The sequence below is a fragment of the Eutrigla gurnardus genome, assembly GCF_963514095.1.
Source record: "Eutrigla gurnardus genome assembly, chromosome: 3".
Taxonomy (NCBI): domain Eukaryota; kingdom Metazoa; phylum Chordata; class Actinopteri; order Perciformes; family Triglidae; genus Eutrigla; species Eutrigla gurnardus.
Window position 1 is genome coordinate 14,582,848 of NC_139917.1, and position 23,874 is coordinate 14,606,721.

The window sequence follows — 23,874 nt, forward strand, 5'->3', positions numbered from 1 at the left end:
GAGGAGGAAAAAGTAAGCTGAATAGAAAAATATGTCTTTAGTATTTTATATCTTCAAGAAAACTGAAAAATATAGCAGGTTGAACAAGTTGAGGGGGGCAATTAGTTTGTGATGAAGCAGAATAAAGGTTTTTTTACGGAAGCAGGATGGGTGGAGGATGAAATTCTTAAAGGGACAGTTCACCCCATGATCAAAATACATATTGTTCCTCTTACATGTGCTTTTTATAAGTCTAGATCGATCTCGGCTTGTTATGGTCAAAGCGCCAACAGTGACGTCTCTTTCCAGAAGAGTGACTTAAGATAATCCATGTGGTTGAAAGAATTTCATTCTACATGTTATTGTCATTGTCTCCTTATACAATATTTAGCATTTGAGGATAATGTACCTTTGGCCGTGTGAATACTTAAGGACAGTCATGATGAAATTAAAGTATGAGGGTTTTCTTCCTCTTCACCAACATGTCATCTGTCAACTCTGCGAAACAAGCAGCTGCATCAGAACGTGGACTGAGTCTCCATCAATCTCAAGCCGATATTTATAACTGTTTACTTTGATTTGCCTGCAGCCATAAAACCTAGTGTTTGTGCACGCCTTGTAATGCTAACCACGTGTGTGTCCTCGCTCAGGTTCATTCATGCTGCGACATGCTGCTCCTACATTTTTATCAGCCCATCTTTGATGTGTGACAGATTTGAAGCAGCAGGAGAACCAGGGCTCAGGGTAATGACGGGGGGGTTGAAAAGAAACTTTACACCACACTGCAAAAACACAACAACTGACCACGCCTCCCTCCACCTCTCGCCTCTTTCTGCAGATCTCTCTCTTTCTCTGTCTGATCTCTCTGTCCATATATGGTAGGAAATTAAACCAAAAGCTCATTGGTGGATGGGAGACAAAAGTGCAGGTAGACACTTCCCCTTTTCTGGGGTGTGTTATGATAAGATCCCGTCTTGATGGTTGCTTCATTTATACTCTGTGGTCAAGTAAATAAAAGTTACTATTTCATTTGTTTTTACAGAGAGAATACAACACTACAAGTGCAAAGACGTACTGGTGGAGAGAGACTACAGTAGCCTACACCGTATTTACTATTTACATGCTTGCACTGACATTGTCTTGTCTTGACACACACACACACACACACACACACACACACACACACACACACACACACACACACTCTTACATGTTGGCTTGCTCTCTTTACATGAGTCCCCTCTACAGCCGGTGATGTGTTTTGTGTCATATTTCCAGCAGTGCCACACCCTGCTCCTGTTGCAGGTACAGACTAGGCTCTGCATTCCTACACACACACACACACACACACACACACAGCCGAACATTTTAATAAAAAAATGTAGGTTATACTTGTGAGTCATAAAAACTATTTTTGCTTCTTCAATGAACCAGTTAATATTGATTAATTTAACATGTGCTGCTTTCAGTATTTACAGGATGCAGTGAGGAGATTATTTCCTGGATGATATCCGGTATAAACAGGTGACATCTATTTCAGAAGTGTACTCTAAATACCTGAATCACAACTTGCCTAATCTCCGTTTCATTCTGCGTCGTTTGATTCGCACAGTAGGTTTACTTTTGCATTAGTCGATCACAGAGACACGTCTCATACCTCCAGGTTTTTACGCGGAGCCCCTGAACGCGGCGCAGACTGCGTGGCGGGGCGGGGCGCTTTTATCTTACCTGCGAAAACTTAAAGTGGGCGGATTAAAGGCGCAGAGCGTCGATCCTGATCAGCTGGGCCGCAGACAGCGGGGAGAGAGACAGAGACCGAGAGAGACGGAGAGAGAGGGGCTTCTTCACCGAGTTTAGAGGACCAAGTGCTGCTGCAGACACGGACCCGGACACACGGACCCCGCTCACCTGAAGTGCCTGCAGCTGAGAATCAGGTGCGTCGTCTTTGTTATTCATGTGGCTGTGAGTTCACTGCAGACGGCGGCTCGTATGAACCGCTGAGTCCCGACACTTGTTCGAGTTGTTAGGAGAACAAAGAGCAGAGACATTCGTTGAGCTCAAAGCGCCCAGGTGTTCTCATCAGGCGACGCAGAGCAGCCGCGTCCAGTCGTCACCTCGACGGCTTCATTGATTCTCTTGTCAAATGAACGTTGTATTTACATTTCCTCACAAAACCGCTTATTTTTGTGACGCTCACAAGACCCTAACATCGCCAGCTATGTTTAAGGAATATATCATGCTTTCAAATCCAACACTCTTCGTTTAACTGTGAATTAAATGTTAAATAAAAACGCTTCAAAAGGAAAGGGAAAGGAAACATGCAGCCAATCCCAGCCTACTTAGCATAACCTTAACAGGAAAAACAGAAAATTCATGTTTTCATCTCTGTTTAGACTTAGGCTTAGGTCTTGCATATTTACCTAGTTTGTGCTTTTAGTTTGTCAGGTGAGCTGTGGTACTATTCTTTTTTCCTCCATAAAACAAAGTGCATTCACCCCGCTGTGTGTGGACCCTCAGGGTACAACATTAACATGCAGTCACAAAGGAGGACTCTACATTGTGGTGGTGATGACGAGTTACTTCCAAAAAAAAGTCTTCCTCTTTTGGACCCAGAAATGAAACAGCTCTGATGCTGATGCAGAAGTCGTGTTAGGCTGACTCTCCACTTGTTACCACCTGTTTCCCCGTCCACCTCATACGCTGCCCGTTTTAAGAAACCTCTCCTCAGACCCTCACTAACCCTCATGTGTCAGTGCCACAGCATTGTGGATGCGTCGGCCCATCAGCATTGGACCAGCAGCCGGGCTGCAGGTGTCCAGGCTCGTGCTCTCTCTGTTAAGCGCCATGAAAGCCCAGGTAAAGCTGGGATTGGCTGGCCGCCAAGAACATGCAAGAGCAGGAGATGCTGTCGAGGGGGGAAAAAAGTGCACGATGAGACCAAAGGAGACGTGGATTGAAAACAGGAGTGGCAAGGTTAACAAGATGTGGTCAAACCGTAAGACTTGACTCCCCATCCTGAAGTCAGGGATGCTTCGGTGACCCTGAATCTGAATGACCAGAGTCCACACAGAAGAATGAACTTGAAGGTTGGAGCAGCTCTTCTCGATCATTTTGAACCACAAAGTGTCAAAATGTGCAGAGGCAGAGTTTGTGCAACTTCCTGAGGAAGTTAGCCCATTGATGGCATTAACAGTGAGGCCGCGTGCATGTGAATGTCACAAGGCCTCCGTGTGAGCGTCGTATTGATGATGCGTTCAGGACCTCGTATACTTGCTGTAAAGATGGGATGCCCGTAAGTTTCTCTGGCCTCTGCTGCAGTTTTGATTTAAGTGTGACATGATAAAACCAGAAGAAATGAGATTGTGTTCCTCCTCCCTCCCCCACTGATGTCCGAGTCTGAGCACATAATGAACTTAAGAGAGACACAGATGACACCTTGTGCACTGATCCCTTTATCCCTCACTCTATAAACACACACACACACACACACACACACACACACACACACACACACACACACACACACACACACACACACACACACACACACACACATTGACACAATTCTAGCCCCTTACCTGAACCATCACAACTTAATACTGACCTTAACTAAACCTTATTCTAGGTCTGAACCCTCAAACAGGCCATTGAGGGAGTGAACACACACACACGCACACACACACACACACACACAGAGCCCTGCTTAAAAGTTTTCATATTCATCATAGCTGAGAGTAATCGATTATAAGGTCAATAAAAATCGTCATAACAATAACAACAACACTTGGTTTAAAGTAATTTCCTGGGCGATTATTGAGGCGAGGGTCCAGAGGGAGAGTTGCGGTTGTCGTTCGTTGCACAGCCTATGACTTTTCAGGATAGTCAAATGTTTTCTGAGTCAATTCAAGAAATCAGGCTGCTCCTGCTTGTAATATTTACTTTTTATGTTCATGAATTTATGTCATGATAGTCACTTTGTTTATCATGTATTTACTTTCTTTGCATTCAATCGATAAAACAATGCTTTGAAAATGAGATGATGCATCTCGGGGGATTATCCCATCAACAAAAAGCAGAATGGAGGTGGTGGTCTTTATCTTTTTGAGGGCATTTTAATTCTGTGTGCGTCTTCTCCAGGGTGTGGCTGTGGAACGATTACATTTCCGTCTCTGCCCAGACTTGCTCCCGACATTCCTCCCTCCCTCCCTGCAACTCATCCCTCCACCGATCTTCACCGGGACTTTTACATGACTTGCACCACGAGAGGTTTAAGCACTCAGCCAGCCTCGCTCACCTGAGGCCGAATGTGTAATACCTGCACATTTATAACCTGTGGCGGAAATTGCAGATCTAAAAGAGTTGCTGATAATGAGGAGAGGGAGTCGGGAATTTGTGGAATTCTGTGTAATGAGCTGGTGAGGAAGGAATGTGGGTGAGACGGGGAATAAAGGACGGACAGGTAGACGTGAGGAGTGGGAGAGCCGTCCTGTAGCTCAGCTGGGAAGCGGCTAATTGTCTTGTCCGTGTTGAGACTCGCGTCATGAACACACTGGCGAGGTCTGACGTTAAAAACGTATTGTTTAAACTCCTTTCGATGGCTAATATTTTATGTCTGTTTTGAAGCACGTTGGCCAATCTAAAAGTAAAGGTAAAGGGTTAAATGCTCATAATAATACAGGGATCCATAGTAGGACGGCTGCTGTGGCTGTAATGTGCCCAAACCTGTGCTATACCTCCTATTACCTTCTATCACCGCTAACATTTCATCACCTTGGCGTGTTCATGACGGCTCACACGCCTCCGCTAAAGATTTATGTGAAAGTTCTCGTCAGATGTCAGAGCCTCAAGTTTTATAGCTTCCAAACTCCACACAGATTATCATCACACATGATGAGTGACGTTTCAGCGTGGTAGTCCCAGGACAAAGTGTGCTGTAATAATTCTTGAATTCTTAACTGTTGCATGTTGTCTATGTGTAAATGGAGGGTGTGTCAATATGCAGGTCAATACAAAGCCTATAGAGAACTCCACCAACGCTGCTTTATGGGGCACGTATGCCTTCGTTTGATTGGGAGAGTAGAAACATGACAGGAAGTGAATGGAGATAGTGATATACTGTTGCACTTTCTTCCAACAAATGTACTTATTTTAAGTTGCTTTGGATAGAAGTGTCTGCTAAATGCCCTAAATGCACTGATGTAATGAGGATTGGGCTCCATGCTTTTTGTAGGAACACACACAACGTTCATAATTCACCCCTAAAGGCAGTTTGTCGAGGCTTGTTGGCCTACAAGAATATCTGCAATCAATTTCTGAAAAATAATATATGATATCCAAGCTATATATGCATCTTTATGTTGGGTCCCAAATGTGAAAACTGGGACTATAATTATTATTGTGATCTTGGTATTTTTTTTGTTTTTATAGATGATTTAGGTTTGTGGGGGTTTGTTTCCTGCGTTTTAGTCATAAGACTTTCTGCAGTTCCACACTTCCACATTGCTGCAATGTAACAATTGCATAAACTGTACACACCTTCTGACATTGGCAACATATTGCGGAACATCCTTCATGATACTGTTGGCTGACTGGCCAAAAAGCCACCCTAACATAAGGAGTTCCCACAGTGAAGCTGCCTGCAGTGAACCAATAACGATCACAGTAACATAGCAACCATGCTAGCTCTTTCACAGGCCCGACTCTTCTAAATGGCTTTATGTTGTCCGTCTTCCTCCTAAAGCTACCATGACGGACGCAGACAAGTTCTTGTATGGGGACCGCAGTGGGACCAACAACCCCATGGCCCAGGCCGACTGGGCCACCAAGAAGCTGGTGTGGGTCCCCTCTGAGAAGCTGGGCTTTGAGCCCGGCTCCGTCAAGGAGGAGAAGGGAGACGAGTGTTTGGTGGAGCTGACGGACTCGAACAAGAAGGTGAAGAGCTTTGTTTATACGTTGCTGACTGCTGTCAATGTTCTAACAACAACGTAGTCTTGTTGAGGACGTCCCCCTGACAGCTGTGTCGTAATCTCAGGTGACGGTGAACAAGGATGACATCCAGAAGATGAACCCACCCAAGTTCAGCAAGGTGGAGGACATGGCGGAGCTCACCTGCCTGAACGAGGCCTCCGTGCTGCACAACCTGAAGGAGAGATACTACTCCGGACTCATCTATGTGAGTTTGTGTGGATACGTTGTTGTTGTTGTTGTTGTGGAGCGGTGCTCTGATGGTAACCTTCTCCTGTCTTACCCAGACGTACTCCGGTCTCTTCTGTGTGGTGGTCAACCCGTACAAGTACCTGCCCATCTACTCTGAGGACATAGTGAACATGTACAAGGGCAAGAAGAGACACGAGATGCCCCCGCACATCTACGCCATCACAGACACCGCCTACAGGAGCATGATGCAGGGTACCACAGTTTATTTGTGACACAAGCTAGGAGTGTGCATGTACGTGCACACATGCACTCTTAATGAAGAGGGGTTAATGTCCGTCACAATTTCTAAAAGTGACTTCTTTAAATGGACTCTTTTTTGACCATTCAAAAGTCAAATCTATTTAATTCACAACGATGTCCACAAAGAAAAGAAACAAGTCTTCTCATTTGCGTTACTTAATGTATTAGAATTTGTTCATCAGTTGATTAATCAATTAATTACATGACTCATTTGCCTTATTATTACTTCAGCTGCCTGTGTTTTTATTTAATTTTCCTCTGTCTCTTCCTCTCAGACCGTGAAGACCAGTCCATCCTCTGCACGTAAGTTACTTCACTATGACTTAGTTGAGAGCATTTTACATTTTTGTTGTTTTTCTCTTTGGGTTCAGTCCTTCTTTTGCACAGATCTATAGAGTCTGTCTGTCTGTCTGTCTGTCTGTCTGTCTGTCTGTCTGTCTGTCTGTCTGTAGGATCCAGTTTGAATTTTGTTTTCCCTTCAAGACCCGTTTTGACTCTTTTTTTAATTCCCCCGACCAAACAGTTCTCACCTCAGGCTTTATTTAGATGCTTTTGATCGTATCACGTACTCGCTATCTGTAGATTAAATTTGCCAGGTTATCAAGGAATTGTAGACGCGATCAGTGTTTTCTGAGCACTTGTATTGATTTTCTCAACCCTGTTAAGTTAAAGAACTGAGGTTCAAAGTTCGTTTTGGTCTTGTGGGTTTTTTTTTTCTTTCTGAAGGCTATGAGGGGAAATAAAAGGTCAAACTCTTAAAACTCTACTCTTGTGTAATGAGTTGCTTTTAGTTTAGTATACCGCCCTCTATAAATAATAATATAATTCATGCATATTGTGTGTCTCCATCTTTCTTGTCCTACAGTGGGGAATCAGGAGCCGGGAAAACAGAAAACACCAAGAAAGTCATTCAGTACCTTGCCCACGTTGCCTCATCTTTCAAGTCCAAGAAAGACCAGGTCAGTAAAACATGGCCGTTCCCTCCTCCCTTCCTGATGGCTCTTGCACAGTTTAGGAAAGACGTGGATGGAAGCCCTGTTTTATTCTTCCTCTCCTCTGACGTTCCTGCTCCCTGTTCTTCCCCTGCCTTCTACTAAGTCGGTCCATGTCTATGAAGCAGCCTACCTGAACTCGCTGTGAGGCGTCTACTGCACATTCCTCTTTCAGGCCTCGACGTGCCCCGCTGACTGGAAGTGAAGCAGAATGCAGATGTGACTGTGTTTACTTGCACTCGTATTATTCATAGGATGTCTCATAAGTGTGTATAAGAAATGATAAATCACTTCTTCATGCTCCACCAGGTGATAACCATGTTTCCTCTGCCGTTGTGTGAAGTGTGCTGATGTTGGTATCAAATGTGTTGAACTTTTTTTTATTTATTTTTTAACCTTTTCTCCAGGGCATTGCAGCTCTGTCACATGTGAGTTCACCTCTCCAATCCATACGCATGGCGCCCGTTTCTGCATTGCACTATTCTACTAACAGGGAAAGTAGTGTTGTCTTTGTCTGCGTTATGGAGGATATGATTTCAAATATTACTTAAGCAATAGTTAATGTTACGTTCCTTTATGTGAACGGGGACAGGGAGTCTTTACATGAAATGAGGAGGGATGGAACGTACCTGGCTTTAGTCCCCGGGCATTTAGGAAGTAGCACTTGTTTACGGCTGCAGCGGCTGCTCGTCCCTCTTAAATAACAACTTTACTTTCAACACTTTGGAAACGGGAGAATTGCTTGCTTGCTTCTGTCCAAAAGGCAACGGTACAGAAACCATCTATATCATCGAACCCCTCATAAGCTGTCGATGTGTGTTCAATGATTTCAATGAAGAGGGTAAAGAGACGCGTCTTTGTGTCCCAGCGACACGCAACCTTGTTTGAGATTCGTCCCAAATACAGAAACACACCTCAGTGTGCATGTGTGTGGTTTTAAAGCCCTATCAGGTGACAGTATCACTCTCCACCCAGCAGCTATCTATTCTCAGTCTGGTCAGTCCGGATTTCCTCATTGTTATGTAGTAGTAGGTGTGTAGGTAGATGGGGTGTCCTTTGGGGTGTCTTGGCTAACCGGCCTGCGTGCTTCCTGTGTTCTCTTGTTTGTGCCTGCATGGACAGGGATGGTTTAACGGGGCTTTGGTGCTTGAGTGGGCTTGCTGGCATGCGTGTTGGAATGTGCAGGGTTCAGTATTTGCTTGTTTCTGATTGATTGGCCAATGATTACATCCCCTGAGGTAACTGTTTTGAATACACAGCCTGTATTCTCACTGCACAGATCTTTTGTTTGTACTCGGCATTGAAAGATATGCAGCACTGCAAGAAAATGCAATCGGTAAACGCTGCGCTTGCCTGACTAATGTGCAGCTTGGAGTCCTGATAAACTCTTATCGGCGTCGGTAGTTTCTGATACTGTGTCCTCTCTTTAAGGGGGAACTGGAGAAACAGCTGCTGCAAGCAAACCCCATCCTGGAGGCTTTCGGCAACGCAAAGACCGTCAAGAACGACAACTCCTCAAGATTCGTAAGAGAGCCACTCAAAGAACTTGTGGTGTTGTGAAAATGACATAAAATTCATGTTTAATTCTAAATGTGCGCTCCCTAGTGCGAGTATCTGGTAACCAGTGCTGTATTAGGATTGAATGAATTCAACTAACATTCGTCCAAACCCTTTCATTTAGACAACAATGGGCTGCAAAATAAAACACTTTATTCAAACTCAAAGAAGGGCGATGAATTCAGGCAATCGTGTAAGACATTTCACACAAGCTGTGGACGAGTTGCAGAGGTACAACAATGTCTACGGGTAGTTTCAGTAGCCAAACCCATCTGGTGGAGATGATGACGATGATGATGATAAATATCATTAGGTTCAGGTTTAACAGCCTGTCGGCTTCAAACCAGTGAGAAGAAAAACATTATTGCAATTTTGAGATCTTCATATCGAAATGATTTGGTTTGTTTTCCTCTTCTCTAGGGCAAATTCATCAGGATCAACTTTGATGTCAATGGATACATCGTTGGGGCCAACATTGAAACTTGCATCCTTTTTTAAAGTATGCAACCTATTTACTCGGTACTTCTGTAAAGGGCCTGCTGCCATCGCCCAAACAAATGTGTGACGGAAAACCACGGAAAATTGTGTCATTCTGTAATACTCTGTTTGTGATTATAGTGTAAGTATAAGTAGAAAGCCCTATTGTCACAGGACCAGTGTTGCCTGGGGACCTCTAGTATGTGTACTAATGCAAAAGCAACCTTAGGTCCTGTACTTCTCAGTTTTTATTGTCCCTTTAGTCCATATTAATCATTGCATTAATCATATTAACACAAAAACAGCCTGAGCTTTTTTCCTTGAAGGTCTGGGTTCAATCCAAGTTTGCTTCTGTAGGTTTTCAAGATGCTGTTGTCCTTCTGTGTTTTGCTTTTGCATTTGTTTTGTCCTTGACTGAAATGTTGCCAGATCTGCTGGAGAAGTCTCGGGCCATCCGACAAGCCAAGGATGAGAGGGGCTTCCACATCTTCTACTACTTGCTGACTGGAGCAGGGGAAAAGCTGCGCTGTGAGACATTTTATTACAACGTGAATGCGTCAAACTGGGATTTGGGAATAAAAGTCAAATGTCAATTTCTAGAGATACACGGGAAGTAGCTGATGTATTAGACAAATATTGAAAACCGGGCGTCCCATTACTCGGTTCAGTTATTTAGATATAGATTGAAATACAACGGTACAATGACATTCAAGCCAAGGGCCATGAGCCTGTCGGATCCCTCTCAGCTCAACAAGTCTGTTTATATGGTCAATTGTTCCTCTTTTTCTCCATCTAGCTGAGTTGTGTCTGGAGGATTACAGCAAGTACCGTTTCCTGTCCAATGGAAACGTGACGATACCTGGCCAGCAGGACACGGACTTGTTCACCGAGACCATGGACGCCTTCCAGATCATGAGCATCCCAGAAGATGAAAGAATCGGTACCTTTTTTTTTGTTTTTAGGTTTCAATGCAAAACAAAAATTCAGCTTTGCAAATGTTTGATGAGGAAGTAAATGCATTGGACACATTTGGAGGATGCACACAATCCTCACATTTGAGAGGGCGGAAGCAGCAAATGTCGACTTTTCTGCTCATGAAAATAGTTTGATTGTTTCAACTTACTTATAAATTTGGATGTTTTGTTCTTCAGTGACTCAGTGAAACTGTATGAAAGGTGTTTCCTTGCTCATCAGACGGATGGTGCAGTGGTGCATACTCTTCATCATGTGACTCTTCTGTCCATCAGGTCTGTTGAAGGTGGTGTCGGCCGTGCTGCAGTTGGGGAACATGAGCTTCAAGAAGGAGCGTCACTCTGACCAGGCCTCCATGCCAGACGACACTGGTACACACAGACACACCCTCATCATCATCATCATTGTCTCTCTCAATCAATTTGCTCAAACATCCACCTTCACATCCTCCAACGTCACACCCATGTTTCACCCTCAGCTGCCCAGAAAGTGTGCCACCTGCTGAGCATCAATGTGACCGAGTTCACACGGGCCATCCTGTCCCCCAGGATCAAGGTCTGCATTCCCATCAATACATGATTGTTTCATTGATATTCAAATCGTTTCTAATGATTATGGCTGCTTAATGCAGATTTTTTTTTAAACATTTTATTTATTTATTTCTCTGACAGTCTTTTCTGGACTTATTTATTTTGTCAACTAACCAGTTTCCTTTTTATAATGGTTTTAGTATTGCAGGATGACGTTTGGAGTATTTGTCTATGCAGGTTGGCAGGGACTTTGTCCAGAAGGCACAGACCCAGGAGCAGGCTGAGTTTGCTGTTGAGGCTCTGGCCAAAGCCTCTTATGAGAGGATGTTCCGCTGGTTGGTCCTGAGGATCAATAAGGCCCTGGACAAGACCAAGAGACAGGGAGCCTCCTTCATTGGCATCCTTGACATTGCTGGATTTGAGATCTTTGAGGTGAGGAGATTTGGGCTCGACAGATAGTTCTGCATCTAGTTCTGTCAACAATGCTGCATGCTATACTGTGGTGTCAAAGTTCAATCGGATTAAAAGATGCAGGACCCTCCTAATTTTCTCTTGTTCGAGTGATTTATTTATTTCTTCAATTCTCTGTTGCAGTTGAACTCATTTGAGCAGATGTGCATCAACTACACCAACGAGAAGCTGCAGCAGCTCTTCAACCACACCATGTTCATCCTGGAGCAGGAGGAGTACCAGAGGGAGGGCATCGAGTGGAGCTTCATCGACTTTGGCCTGGACCTGCAGCCCTGCATCGACCTCATTGAAAAACCTGTAAGAAGTCTGCCAGATATTATTCCTCCTCAGATGACTCTGACAGTAGGCTGGGTGAACCCTGCCTGAAACTTCCGGGAAATTTGGATTTCGCTCGGCAGTTTAGGCTGGACACCCTCAGGCTTACTTTCGCTGTTACATTGCCAGAATCTTTGGCTCCAATCAGAAACGGCCATTCTCTCCTGGCACGCTATTGGCCGGTGACGTGACGATGACGAAACATAAGCGACGCGAAGCAGCAGTTGTTGTCCGGAAAGTTGCTCTGATTGGTTGTAGGACTATCCAATTGCGTACGGAGTCATTTGAACGATGCCCATTGATCCCGCCTCTTGAGCAGTAGAAACAAAGCGCAGCTTCCCCAGACTAATGTTCAATCTTTAAAGATTGACCTTAGTATGGTGAAAACCAGACTACTCTGACAGTACTTCACATAACGCTTTAAGTCACTGACTCAAACACATTTGTCACACAAACCGAGGCATGTTTACTGCACATAGATGAATGAGTTCCTCCTGTCTGAACTGCAGACTGATGTGTGTTTGCTGTCTTCACCGTTCATCACAGGCCGGTCCTCCGGGAATCCTGGCTCTGCTGGATGAGGAGTGCTTGTTCCCCAAAGCCACGGACAAGTCCTTTGTGGAGAAGGTGGTTCAGGAGCAGGGTTCTCACCCCAAGTTCCAGAAACCCAAGAAACTGAAGGACGATGCCGATTTCTGCATTATGCACTATGCTGGAAAGGTCATTGATTGATAACTTTGTTTGTGTTGCCAAAAAAATGAAATCAAGTATCTAAAGGAATGGCACTGATGCAGAATTGCCTCTTCAAGAATCTTATTGTAATAGTATTATTGATGTGCTAACATGGCAGTAGTATCATGGTGTTTGATCTAAAGGAAAGAACCATATTTTATTAAGTGATCATATGTTAATTTGAACTTCAGTTTAACTAGTGTTTACGTTTGTCATATAATATACTGGATATAAAAGTGCATCTTTTCCTGTTAAATGTAGGAGTATGACGCACTCCGTTAAAGTAAAAGTAGCTGTTGTTAATTTGCAGCCATCTAGTGGTGGAATGCAAGTACAATTTTCACAGTCCTCTGGCTCAATTCTGTGTTTACAAATGAAGGCTACCAATTACATACAGCGTATACATTCATCAAGCAGCATGAACTTAAAGAAACAATGGTTTGGTAGAAACCTCGACTGTGCAGCTCTTGGTTATAACCGTGGCTTTGTTCTGGTGCAGGTGGACTACAAAGCAGACGAGTGGCTGATGAAGAACATGGATCCTCTGAATGAGTGTGTGGCCACTTTGTTCAACCAGTCTACGGAAAAATTGACTGCCGACCTGTGGAGAGACAGTAAGTGGTGCAACTGAATTCATGCAAAAGCTCATATCGCTTACTGCTGTAAGCTACGGTCACTGCTGCTAAGCTATTGGAAATATTTGATGCCCATGAAGGACCACGTCTGGAACATTTCAGACATTCCCAACAAACTTGTGCAGGAATTTATCAGTATATTTTGTATAAACTATACAAAAAGTGTGTTTTGGACAATACATAGTTGAGATTTGTCACCTTAAAATACCTCAATTAATTAAAATACAATTTCAGTGTCCTAAAACAGCCTGACAGAATTGTTCTCCCCCTTCTCCACATCCTCCCAGTGGACCGCATTGTCGGCCTGGATAAGGTGGCGGGCATGTCGGACTCCATGCACGGTGCGTTCAAAACCCGTAAAGGCATGTTCCGCACGGTGGGCCAGCTGTACAAGGAGCAGCTGGGCAACCTCATGTCCACGCTCAGGAACACCAACCCCAACTTCGTCCGCTGCATCATCCCCAACCACGAGAAGAAGGTACAGAACCGAGAACAACACCTGTGGTACACGTGAAGGAACGTTAACAATGAACTAATAATGTGCACTGGCAAGCTAATAAAACTATAATAGATATAATTATAACAATATATAATATAATAGATAGAAGAAAGTGTTCTGCTTTACTTGAAAGGAACCACCACTTATCAGCAAAAAGAAATCTATATTTATAATAATAAGAATAATAATTTGACGTTACATTATGGTTAAAGAGAAACTGAACACACAATGCTTAATGTATTTGTTTCCTTCTTCAGGCTGGTAAACTGGAGCCTCACCTGGTCCTGGACCAGCTGAGGTGTAATGGAGTCCTAGAGGGGATTCGAATCTGCAGACAGGGCTTCCCCAACCGCGTCGTCTTCCAGGAATTCAGGCAGAGGTGATGAACAAAACGTGTAACTGACACACATTCACTGCATCACTCACCCATCCTGGTCTGAAATACAAGTTCTCACGTGGGACAAACTTGAAAAAGCGAGAGATCATTCAGACATACAGCCTCAACAGTCAATGTGCTTATAACAAAAGCAAGTCGTAAAGTTGAAAAAGGACGCATTTAATCCAAAAACCCTCGCCATCCTTCATCAAACATTTAAAGTCAAACTACTTGAGTAATTTAATTTTGCTCGTCTGTCTCTCAGGTACGAGATCCTCACTCCAAGCGCCATCCCAAAGGGCTTTATGGACGGCAAGCAAGCCTGTGTGCTCATGGTGAGAACAAAAGGAACTCCGTTTTAGAAACGAGCAGTTCATCGGGGAGAGGAGAAAAATGGTTTTCCATTTCAAGCTGTAGGACTGACTAGCTCTTCCTCATGTCAGATCAAAGCTCTGGAGCTGGACCCAAACCTGTTCCGGGTCGGTCAAAGTAAGGTGTTCTTCAGAGCCGGAGTCCTGGCCCACCTGGAGGAGGAGCGAGACATGAAGATCACTGATGTGATCATCAGCTTCCAGGCCTGGTGCAGAGGATACGTGGCCCGCAAGTACGCAGTCTTTTCACTGCAAATGAACAAACAATAACAATACACCATGAGAGGAGCCACTATGAGACATAATGTCAGATATGTAATCTACATTGTTTTGACTTCAGAGCCTTTGCCAAGAGACAGCAGCAGCTGACGGCCATGAAAGTTATCCAGAGGAACTGCGCTGCTTACCTCAAGCTCAAGAACTGGCAGTGGTGGAGGCTTTTCACCAAGGTGAGAGATGAATGAGGTCACCACAGACCACCCAGGAAAGAGCAGCAGTAGTTAAACCACGCTGGTGTCATGGTTAAGAAAACAAGAGTAATTGAATGAATAATCCTGTTCTGAAACACTCGCTCTGCAGTCTTTAACATCAGTTTATACACCTGAGCAGTCATTAATCAAACCCCAGATTAACTGTGTGGCAGCTGACTGGCACGGCCTGCAAACACATTCATACTAATAAGAACTAAAGAAAGCTATTAACTACTATCTGAAGATTTCTGACAACATTAGTAAGATACTGATCTGAATCAGGCATCTGTAGAGCACTCTCCTGTTATTCTACTGTAGTGCACTAATGCTAATTAAGAACATGCAGAATAAGTTATTTTCTTTGGTTTCATTTCATCCACTCTAAGAAAGCCCAAAATGTCTGTGTTAATTTGTAAATCCGTCTTCCAGGTGAAGCCTCTGCTGCAGGTAACTCGGCAGGAGGAGGAGATGCTGGCCAAAGAAGATGAGCTGGTCAAAGTGAAGGAGAGACAAATGCACGCTGAGCAGCAGCTCCAAGAATATGAGTCCAAGCAGCAACAGGTAGGCGTCTCCATACAAACACTGGAGTGAGCTGAGGCTGTGGTCGGTCTTATTTTAAATGTATGAAAGTGTGTTGATTAAGTTGTAGATGTGCGTTAGGTCAGCAGTCCAGATATGTAATTATCTTTGCCTCCCCGCTGCTAGCTGAATGCTGAGAAGTTGGCACTTCAAGAGCAACTCCAGGCAGAGACGGAGCTGTGTGCGGAGGCAGAGGAGATGAGATCACGGCTGTCCACCAGGAAGCAGGAGCTGGAGGAGATCCTGCATGACCTGGAGTCTCGCCTGGAGGAGGAAGAAGAGCGGGCCACTCAGTTGCACACGGAGAGGAAGAAGATGCAGCAGAACATCACGGTCGGTTAAGTCATACGGGGTGAAAAATGTGAGATGTGATGAAGAAAAACAGAATTACATGAACATTACAAATTGTGTATGTTGTTCATCCAGGACCTGGAGCAGCAGCTGGATGAGGAGGAAGCAGCCAGACAGAAGCTCCAGATGGAGAAGGTCACGACGGACGCCAAGCTGAAGAAGCTCGAGGAGGACGTCATGGTGCTGGACGACCAGAACATCAAGCTCAACAAGGTCTGAGACAACACGTGGACTTGGCCCGGTGGTCTTTAGAACTGATTTACAAACAGTCCTACCATTATTCCAGTCATGGTGTATGAAAGAAACATGCAGGTGGAATAAAACAAAACCATTACACCCGGGGATAACCAGACATCTTTTTGTTTTAACCTCAGGAGAAGAAACAGATGGAGGAGAGAGTTTCTGAGTTCACCACAAACCTGGCCGAGGAAGAAGAGAAGTCAAAGAGCCTCCAGAAACTCAAGAATAAACATGAAGCCATGATCACAGATTTGGAGGGCAAGTATTTGTGCTTTCATAATTAATTGCGTCCTCCTTTTTTATTCTTTTTTTTTTCTCTCTCTCTCTCTCTTCGTTTGAGTTTTTTTATTTGACCTTCTTTAAAGTGCCAGGGAGAGGGAACACAATCACATTTTTGCACATGGTTAAATAATTAGTGCTCTCGATTTAATTTAGTTTGACATTTTTGCGCGGTTTCTTGCTCTCTCAAACACGACATGCCACATGAACGTAATCAGTAATATTTATAACGCATTGCAGAGGCTAACATAAATTAAAGGTGTGATGAGGAGTGGTTTGTTGCTTCTGTGTCACACAAAAAACTTTTTTTTTTCCTCCTGACACCTCCGTGTCAATACATTCAAAAGAAATCATTTTAATGTATTATGTTTTTGTGTAGTTTTTACCTTTTTGCAAAATAATTACAAAGTAAAAAACACATTTGGGTTTCTCACACACAGATCGTCTCAGAAAAGAGGAAAAAGTGCGCCAGGAGTTGGACAAGAACCGTCGTAAACTGGAGGGAGACTCCACCGACCTCCATGACCAGATTGCAGACCTGCAGGCTCAGATTGCTGAACTCCGAGCTCAGCTGGCTAAGAAGGAGGAGGAACTCCTTGCTGCACTGGCCAGGTTTAACAAATATAAATACTTTTTTTTTTAAATCTCAAAGATTGAGATGCACTCCAAGAACATTCACACCTTTCCTCTCATCCCTCCTCCTTATCTCACCTTCAGGATCGAGGAGGAGGCTGCAGCCAAGAATGCGGCCCAGAAGAAGATCAGGGAGCTTGATGCTCAGATCTCTGAGCTGCAGGAGGATCTGGAGCTGGAGAGGCAGGCCCGCTCCAAGGCTGAGAAACACCGCAGGGACCTGGGAGAGGAGCTGGAGGCCCTCAAGACCGAGCTGGAGGACACTTTGGACTCCACTGCAGCACAGCAGGAGCTCAGGTAACCGTTAAAATGTCTTAGTCTTTCTGCCAGAAGATTGATGTTGGTGGATTTACAGTGTTCGATGGACAGATTGAGGTGTTCACATGGAAGGCTCTGAGGGCAACACGATTGTCTCGTCTGTGCTCTTCTCACGTCTCGTTGTTTCTTCATTCACTTCCTACCATGTCATCTCTCCAGGTCCAAGCGTGAGACGGAGGTCACCCAACTGAGGAGGAATCTGGAGGAAGAGGTCAAGACGCATGAGCAGCAGATGGCTGACACGAGACAAAAACACAACCAGGCATTCGACGAGCTCAATGAACAACTGGAACAGGCCAAGAGGGTAATGAACGGACTGGTCAGGAGGGAAAGATGCTCGACGCTTACACGTGAGTAACGTCGATAACCTGTGTCATGTGTGCTGCTCCTGCAGAACAAGGTGTCTGTGGAGAAAGCCAAGCAGGCCCTGGAGAGCGAGTGGAACGAGTTGCAGATCGAAATGCAGACCCTGACACAAGGCAAAGGAGAATCTGAACACCGTCGCAAAAAGGCCGAAACTCAGGTCCAAGAACTGCAGATCAAATACGGAGAGAGTGAACGACAGAGGCAGGAGCTGGCCGAGAAGATGGGCAAGCTGCAGGTACAGTATTTACAGGCTGGAGGACTGATAGACTGGGCAGAAAGGAGGATAGTTTGGTGTTTCTGTGAGGGCAGATTTTTTTGTTTGTGGCCATGATTAATTTTCGTTCTATCTGGTGTTTAGTCGGAGTTCGACAACGTGAACACCTTCCTGAGTGATGCAGAGGGCAAGAACATCAAATCCAGCAAAGACCTGTCTTCTACACAGTCTCAGCTGCAGGATATACAGGTACAAACAAAATGCATTATTTTATTATGTCAACTGCACTCTTGTCTGTTACAAGAAGTCAAATATTTCGATAAATAAAACGGAAGTGTTCCATGTTTTAGATGAGAAGCTAGAGCTGAAAAGGCTTTTTAGTATGTTTTTCTGATGTTTGTGTTTTCCCTTCTTCTACCTCCAGGACTTGCTCGATGAGGAGACTCGTCAGAAGCTTTCCCTCTCCACCCGCCTGAGGCAGATGGATGACGAGCAGAACAACCTGCGGGAGATGCTGGAGGAAGAGGAGGAAAGCAAGAAGAACGTGGAGAAGCAGGTCGCCACTCTGCAGACCCAGGTCGGTGCAGTGTCACGCTCTGTGCCCTTTTCTTTGTCTCGCGTAGCACACATTAAGTTATTGAAGTTCTATTGTGGAGAGTTGATTTGAGAGGGGCCTTAGATTGGTTATAGAGAAGAAGGACTTCTTCCCTCCCAGTAGCATTGATTCAGTCATCAGGAGTCCACAATGTCCTCTAACTTGCACACATTTCAGTCTTGTCCTTCTTATCCCCCCCGTTTGTTTTCAGCTGGCAGACATAAAGAAGAAGCTGGAGCAGGAAGCCGTGTCCCTGGAGGGCGCAGAGGAGGGTCGCAAGCGATCACAGAGGGAGTTGGAAAGCGTGATGCTGCAGCTGGAGGAGAAGACCGCAGCCTTCGACAAACTGGACAAGACAAAAACCCGTTTGCAGCAGGAGCTGGATGACCTCATACTGGACCAGGACCACCTGAGGCAGCTCGTCTCCAACCTGGAGAAGAAGCAGAAGAAGTTTGACCAGGTATCATGTCAACGCTGCATTTTGTGCACGGGGCGTAGGCGAACAATTCTTTGATTGGCTGCATATTTTATTTTAGATAGTTTGACGAGATTATCTTGTATTTAATCAGGTAATTCTATAATCTGTAAGGGAAGACATGGAGGATGCAGAACAGATTAATAGCTGAGAAGTTTGGAGAATTAACCAGCCTATACTACATGGTATAGGCATAGTTGTCTAAATGGACAACTATGTCTTCTTTATGTGGCACATCCATGACATAGTTAAAAATACAAAAATGTTGCATCTGTAAGAATGAGCAAAGATTTATTTTCTCATGTAACCTTCATTCCATATTCCATTTTTAAATGATTTAGTGTGATGTAGAGCCCTGACGTCCTCTCTGTGTATTCTCCCTAGATGCTGGCCGAAGAGAAAGCCATTTCTACTCAGTATGCGGAGGAGCGTGACAAGGCAGAGGCTGAGGCCAGGGAGAAGGAAACGCGAGCTCTGACGCTGACCCGCGAGTTGGAGACCATGTCGGACCTCAAAGATGAGCTGGACCGGGCCAGTAAGATGCTCAAAGCTGAGATGGAAGACTTGGTCTCCTCCAAGGATGATGTTGGCAAGAGTGTAAGAGAAAATGTCAACCATTGGGAAACCATCCACTTTAATCAAAGCAATAAAGATTGCATGAGTGGATTGTTGCTCATAATCCTTGACAGCATTGCCGTGCTTCACCGTCTTAAAAACGCTGCATGTGTGACAATGTAACCTCCTTGTCCGCAGGTTCATGAGCTGGAGAGGTCGAAGCGTGCCACAGAGCAGCAGCTGGAGGAGATGAGAGTTCAGCTGGAGGAGCTGGAGGATGAGCTTCAGGCCACGGAGGATGCCAAACTGCGTCTGGAGGTCAACATGCAGGCCATGAAGGTCCAGTTTGACCGAGACCTGCAGGCCAGAGACGATCAGGGAGAGGAGAGGAGGAAACAGCTGGTTAAACAGGTATGAAAGAAAAACCAAAGCATTGCAGGTTATGTATTAAATTAAATGATCTCTTAAATTTGTTTGCATGAAAATGCTGACTAAATCCACATAATTTTCCTCTCGTTCAGGTGCGTGAGATGGAGATGGAGCTGGAAGATGAACGCAAGCAGCGCTCTCAGGCCCTCTCGTCCAAGAAGAAACTGGAATTGGACCTGATGGAGCTAGAAGTCCAGATCGATGCTGCCAACAAGGGCCGTGATGAGGCCCTCAAACAGCTGAAAAAGCTCCAGGTACACAACCTCCATGCGCCCACTCACACAAAGATCCATCATTGAGTCACTCGTTTGACTGAGAAACAAACACAAATTCATTATACCTTTTTTATAGAATGTAAGCCAGCTGTTTTCATAAATGCATAAAATGAGAGATGCATGTCTGCTCTTCCAGGCTCTAATGAAAGAGCAGATGAGGGAGCTGGACGAGTTGCGTTTGTCCAGAGAGGAAATCGCCAACGGAGCCAAGGAGACGGAGAGGAAGCTCAAGGCCATGGAGTCGGACGCGCTGCACTTCCAGGAGGTATGAACGACTGGACAATGATTGTTAGCCTTTGACAAAAAGATTTTTGATGATGCATTCACCTAATAAATCATGAAACACTGCTCTCCCCTACATGAAGTATTGATACTTTGAAACCAAATGTTCATATTCAGTACAATGGATTTCACTAGAACGCCATCGTTTTAACTCATTTTTTAAGACCTTGTCCACTGTGTGTAATTAAATAAGCTCACATTGTCACATAGTTTCCAGGTAACCACCATCCTCTGCTTTGAAGTACTTTATAAATGTGCGTCTTCTCCTTCCAGGATCTGGCCACTGCAGAGAGAGTCAAGAGACAGGTTCAAAGTGAGAGAGACGAGCTCCAGGACGAGATCAACGGCAGCAACACCAAGAAGTATGAACCAGAAGATAGTATTCAGTTAACAGACTTAAGATGCACTCGTGGTTATGGATACATGTGCATCCGATATCACAGCAACAAAGGATAACCGCAAATTTGTCTCTCTGCATTAACCGTCGTTCCTCTTCCTCACTCGGTGTTTCCAGTTCTCTGCTGGCAGACGAGAAGAGGAGGCTGGAGGCTCGTATCACCCAGCTGGAGGAGGAACTGGAGGAAGAGCAGCTCAACACCGAGATGGTCAACGATCGTCTGAAGAGAACCGTGCTGCAGGTACGGACGCACGGCTGCTCAGATATGTCCATCGTAGACGCCGATAGGTTTTCCTTTTTTTTGTTTGCAAGAGAAAAACGTTTACATGTTTACATTGAGTGGCTCAGGGGACGAACGGGCCGTTCTCTAATCACAAGGTTGGGGGTTGGACCTGCAGCCAGCTGATTGTAAATGCTTTGGGTTACATCCAGAGGTCAAATGTCCATACAGTTCTTTTAGGTTTGACATTTCTGGCATCAGTAATGACATCACGTCTGAACAGATTAGGACAAAAGAACCCTTTTTATCAGGACAAGATGCTTTGAAAAACTCTTAAATTATTGTCAACTGGACTCTTGATGGTTACAGTGAAGAAACAACACTGCAAATGAGTAGCAAAGGTGACTAAAATGTGAAAGCGGGCACCGTGACGGACGTCTTTAACACCACTTCTCCACTGCATGTTTGTGACATCAGACCGAGCAGCTGACCACAGAGCTGGCCGCGGAGCGCAGCACCTCCCAGCGGCTGGAGGGTGCCCGTTCCCAGCTGGACCGCCAAAACAAGGAGCTGAAACTGAAGCTGCAGGAGCTTGAAGGAACCGTCAGGTCCAAGTATAAATCCTCCATCACAACCCTGGAGGCCAAGCTCGCTCAGCTGGAAGAACAGCTCGACATAGAGTCAAAGTGAGTGCCAGTGCAATGGACACTTGTTTCCCTGATTTGATAGTAGATACAATCGCTACAAGAGATTTCCTCTTATTTTTCTAGTGTTCCAAACATCCTCGAAGTTTCGGTAATTCTGATTCAGTACGGACAGACGGATAGTGAGTTATTGATTAAAGCCCTTTGCTTCATTTGCTTTTCCTACTCGTGTCAGGGAGCGCCAGCAGGCCTCCAGGTTGGTCCGGCGGACAGAGAAGAAGCTGAAAGAGGTGCTGCTACAGGTTGACGACGAGAGACGCAACACAGAGCAATACAAAGACCAGGTAGGCCTCATCACTAGTCTCCTCCCTTTTTTACTTTTCATTTCCAGATTATTAAATTGAGGACAGACGAGTCCTGTTACGTAGTTTGAACCTGACTTGAATCCTTGCTGATCTGCTTGTATTGTTTTTGGCACTCGTTCCCCCGGCGGTGCCCTCCACACTAAGTGAACCCTCTCTCTGCAGGCCGAGAAGACAAACAGCCGAATGCGTCAGCTGAAGCGTCAGCTAGAGGAGGCAGAGGAGGAGGTGACGCGAGCCAACGCTTACCGTAGGAAGCTGCAGAGGGAACTGGATGATGCAGCCGAGTCCGCAGACACCATGAACCGTGAAGTCAGCACGCTGAAGAGCAAGCTCAGGTAGAGGCTTCTAGTGTGTGTGTGTGTGTGTGTGTGTGTGTGTCATTTGAAAAAGAAGCTGCATTAAGTGGCTGAAAGGTTTGTTTCTAAGTCTGGGAGTAGAAACTTTTGGTATTATTCTTAGTATTTAATATCTTCATTTACACTATTATTCCTCTTTCCTACGTGTGTTTGAACCATTGTTTGTTTTTAAAGACGCGTGGACATGCCTTTCAATATACGGCGCACCATGAATCGCTCCGGCGCAGACAGTGACGAGGACATGGACGTGAAGATTGAAGAATCTGAGCCTGCAGCTGAGTGAACGGAGGAGGGCCAAGAGGGAAATAATAGAATGACCAGAGTCGACATGCAGATATAGTAAAAAAAAATTAAAAAAAATAGCCATGCAAGATTTCTTTGTGAGGATTAGCCTTGTATTCCCATTGACATTCATCTCATAGCCTTATTGCTACTTTCCATAAAACAAATTTATATTTGGCCAAATAATCAATTTCCACTCTTTGAATGTGAGCGGTGTTTTTCTAAGGCTTTACACATTTACACTTTTCTATTTTTCTACTTTATGGGTACATATATAGTAAAATATTGCACTTGTAACAAGCCATTGCAGTTCAGTTTAACTTTTAAGTGCTGTTACTGTATAACTTTTTCGGGGAAACCACTGGACATTTATGCTTGTTTTGCACACAAATATGGGTCTTTTTAGTAGTTTTGATGAAGTTGCAAATTTTGGTTCACATTTGCTAGTATCTGTATCCATACTGTATGCTTTTTCCTCTCACTTCGTCATCCTTCCATGTTGTTACCTCAACCAATTTTGCACAATGCCAACACAGACAAAACAGACACAAGAGTGGAAATTGTTCGGTTCAGCGGAGGTAGTCTAGTCCAAACGCAGCAACGTTGTCTATGATTGCTTGGTTGATGGGTTATTCTTCACTGGTTTCACACTTCATCGATGGGGGGTGGTGGTGGTGGGTCATCATGTAGTAGCTCTCACTGTACGCGCTGTTTGCGCAATGCTTTGCACAGCAGAGGCAGTTTTAATTAGCACATTAGCCTCTGAATGTTTCATGCGTATTTTAGATTAAGTATTATATCCTAACACTGTATTATCAAACAAATAACATGTCATGTTGATGCCAATATTTTAAGGCTAATCTATATTTTATCAAATGCCTGATATGCAATAAATTGACACATTATCAAATGGTTTTGACGTCCTCATCTCTTGTTATTCATCATTCCTCCCGTCCATGTGGCTATGAAAAGAGCCCTTCCTAAAGCAATTTTAATGCAAGTTATTGGGGACAAATTCCACAATACTCTCGGAAGAAGTTCATCGTTAAACAAAAGCTGATATAAGGCCTCAGTAATCTAACTTAAATGAACATGTAAAAAATAATTCTCTTCAAAAGTTGGTCTGCAGTACAACATTTCTCTGTCTTGTACATTTATTTTCAAAGTAATTCTGTGCAAATGATTTC

General features: G+C 44.5%; 1 protein-coding gene across 1 annotated transcript; it reads left to right on the plus strand.

The window, feature by feature from the left end:
- Positions 1 to 1,741: 1,741 nt before the first annotated feature.
- LOC311010502 (myosin-9-like) lies at positions 1,742 to 23,600 on the plus strand. The gene is made up of 43 exons (XM_084005018.1): positions 1,742 to 1,913; positions 5,720 to 5,910; positions 6,011 to 6,151; positions 6,231 to 6,387; positions 6,711 to 6,738; positions 7,301 to 7,394; positions 7,835 to 7,855; positions 8,859 to 8,951; positions 9,405 to 9,468; positions 9,891 to 9,989; positions 10,258 to 10,401; positions 10,709 to 10,804; positions 10,912 to 10,988; positions 11,201 to 11,395; positions 11,558 to 11,731; positions 12,296 to 12,469; positions 12,981 to 13,095; positions 13,404 to 13,594; positions 13,873 to 13,994; positions 14,257 to 14,326; positions 14,435 to 14,595; positions 14,703 to 14,811; positions 15,262 to 15,393; positions 15,538 to 15,744; positions 15,838 to 15,975; positions 16,137 to 16,260; positions 16,722 to 16,893; positions 16,999 to 17,211; positions 17,392 to 17,536; positions 17,627 to 17,833; positions 17,957 to 18,061; positions 18,237 to 18,389; positions 18,619 to 18,867; positions 19,267 to 19,479; positions 19,636 to 19,848; positions 19,959 to 20,120; positions 20,278 to 20,406; positions 20,697 to 20,785; positions 20,938 to 21,061; positions 21,518 to 21,726; positions 21,920 to 22,028; positions 22,212 to 22,384; positions 22,580 to 23,600. The coding sequence occupies exons 2-43, from the start codon at positions 5,725 to 5,727 to the stop codon at positions 22,686 to 22,688; spliced, it is 5,886 nt and encodes a 1,961-aa protein (XP_083861144.1). The 5' UTR covers positions 1,742 to 1,913; positions 5,720 to 5,724; the 3' UTR covers positions 22,689 to 23,600.
- Positions 23,601 to 23,874: the final 274 nt, after the last annotated feature.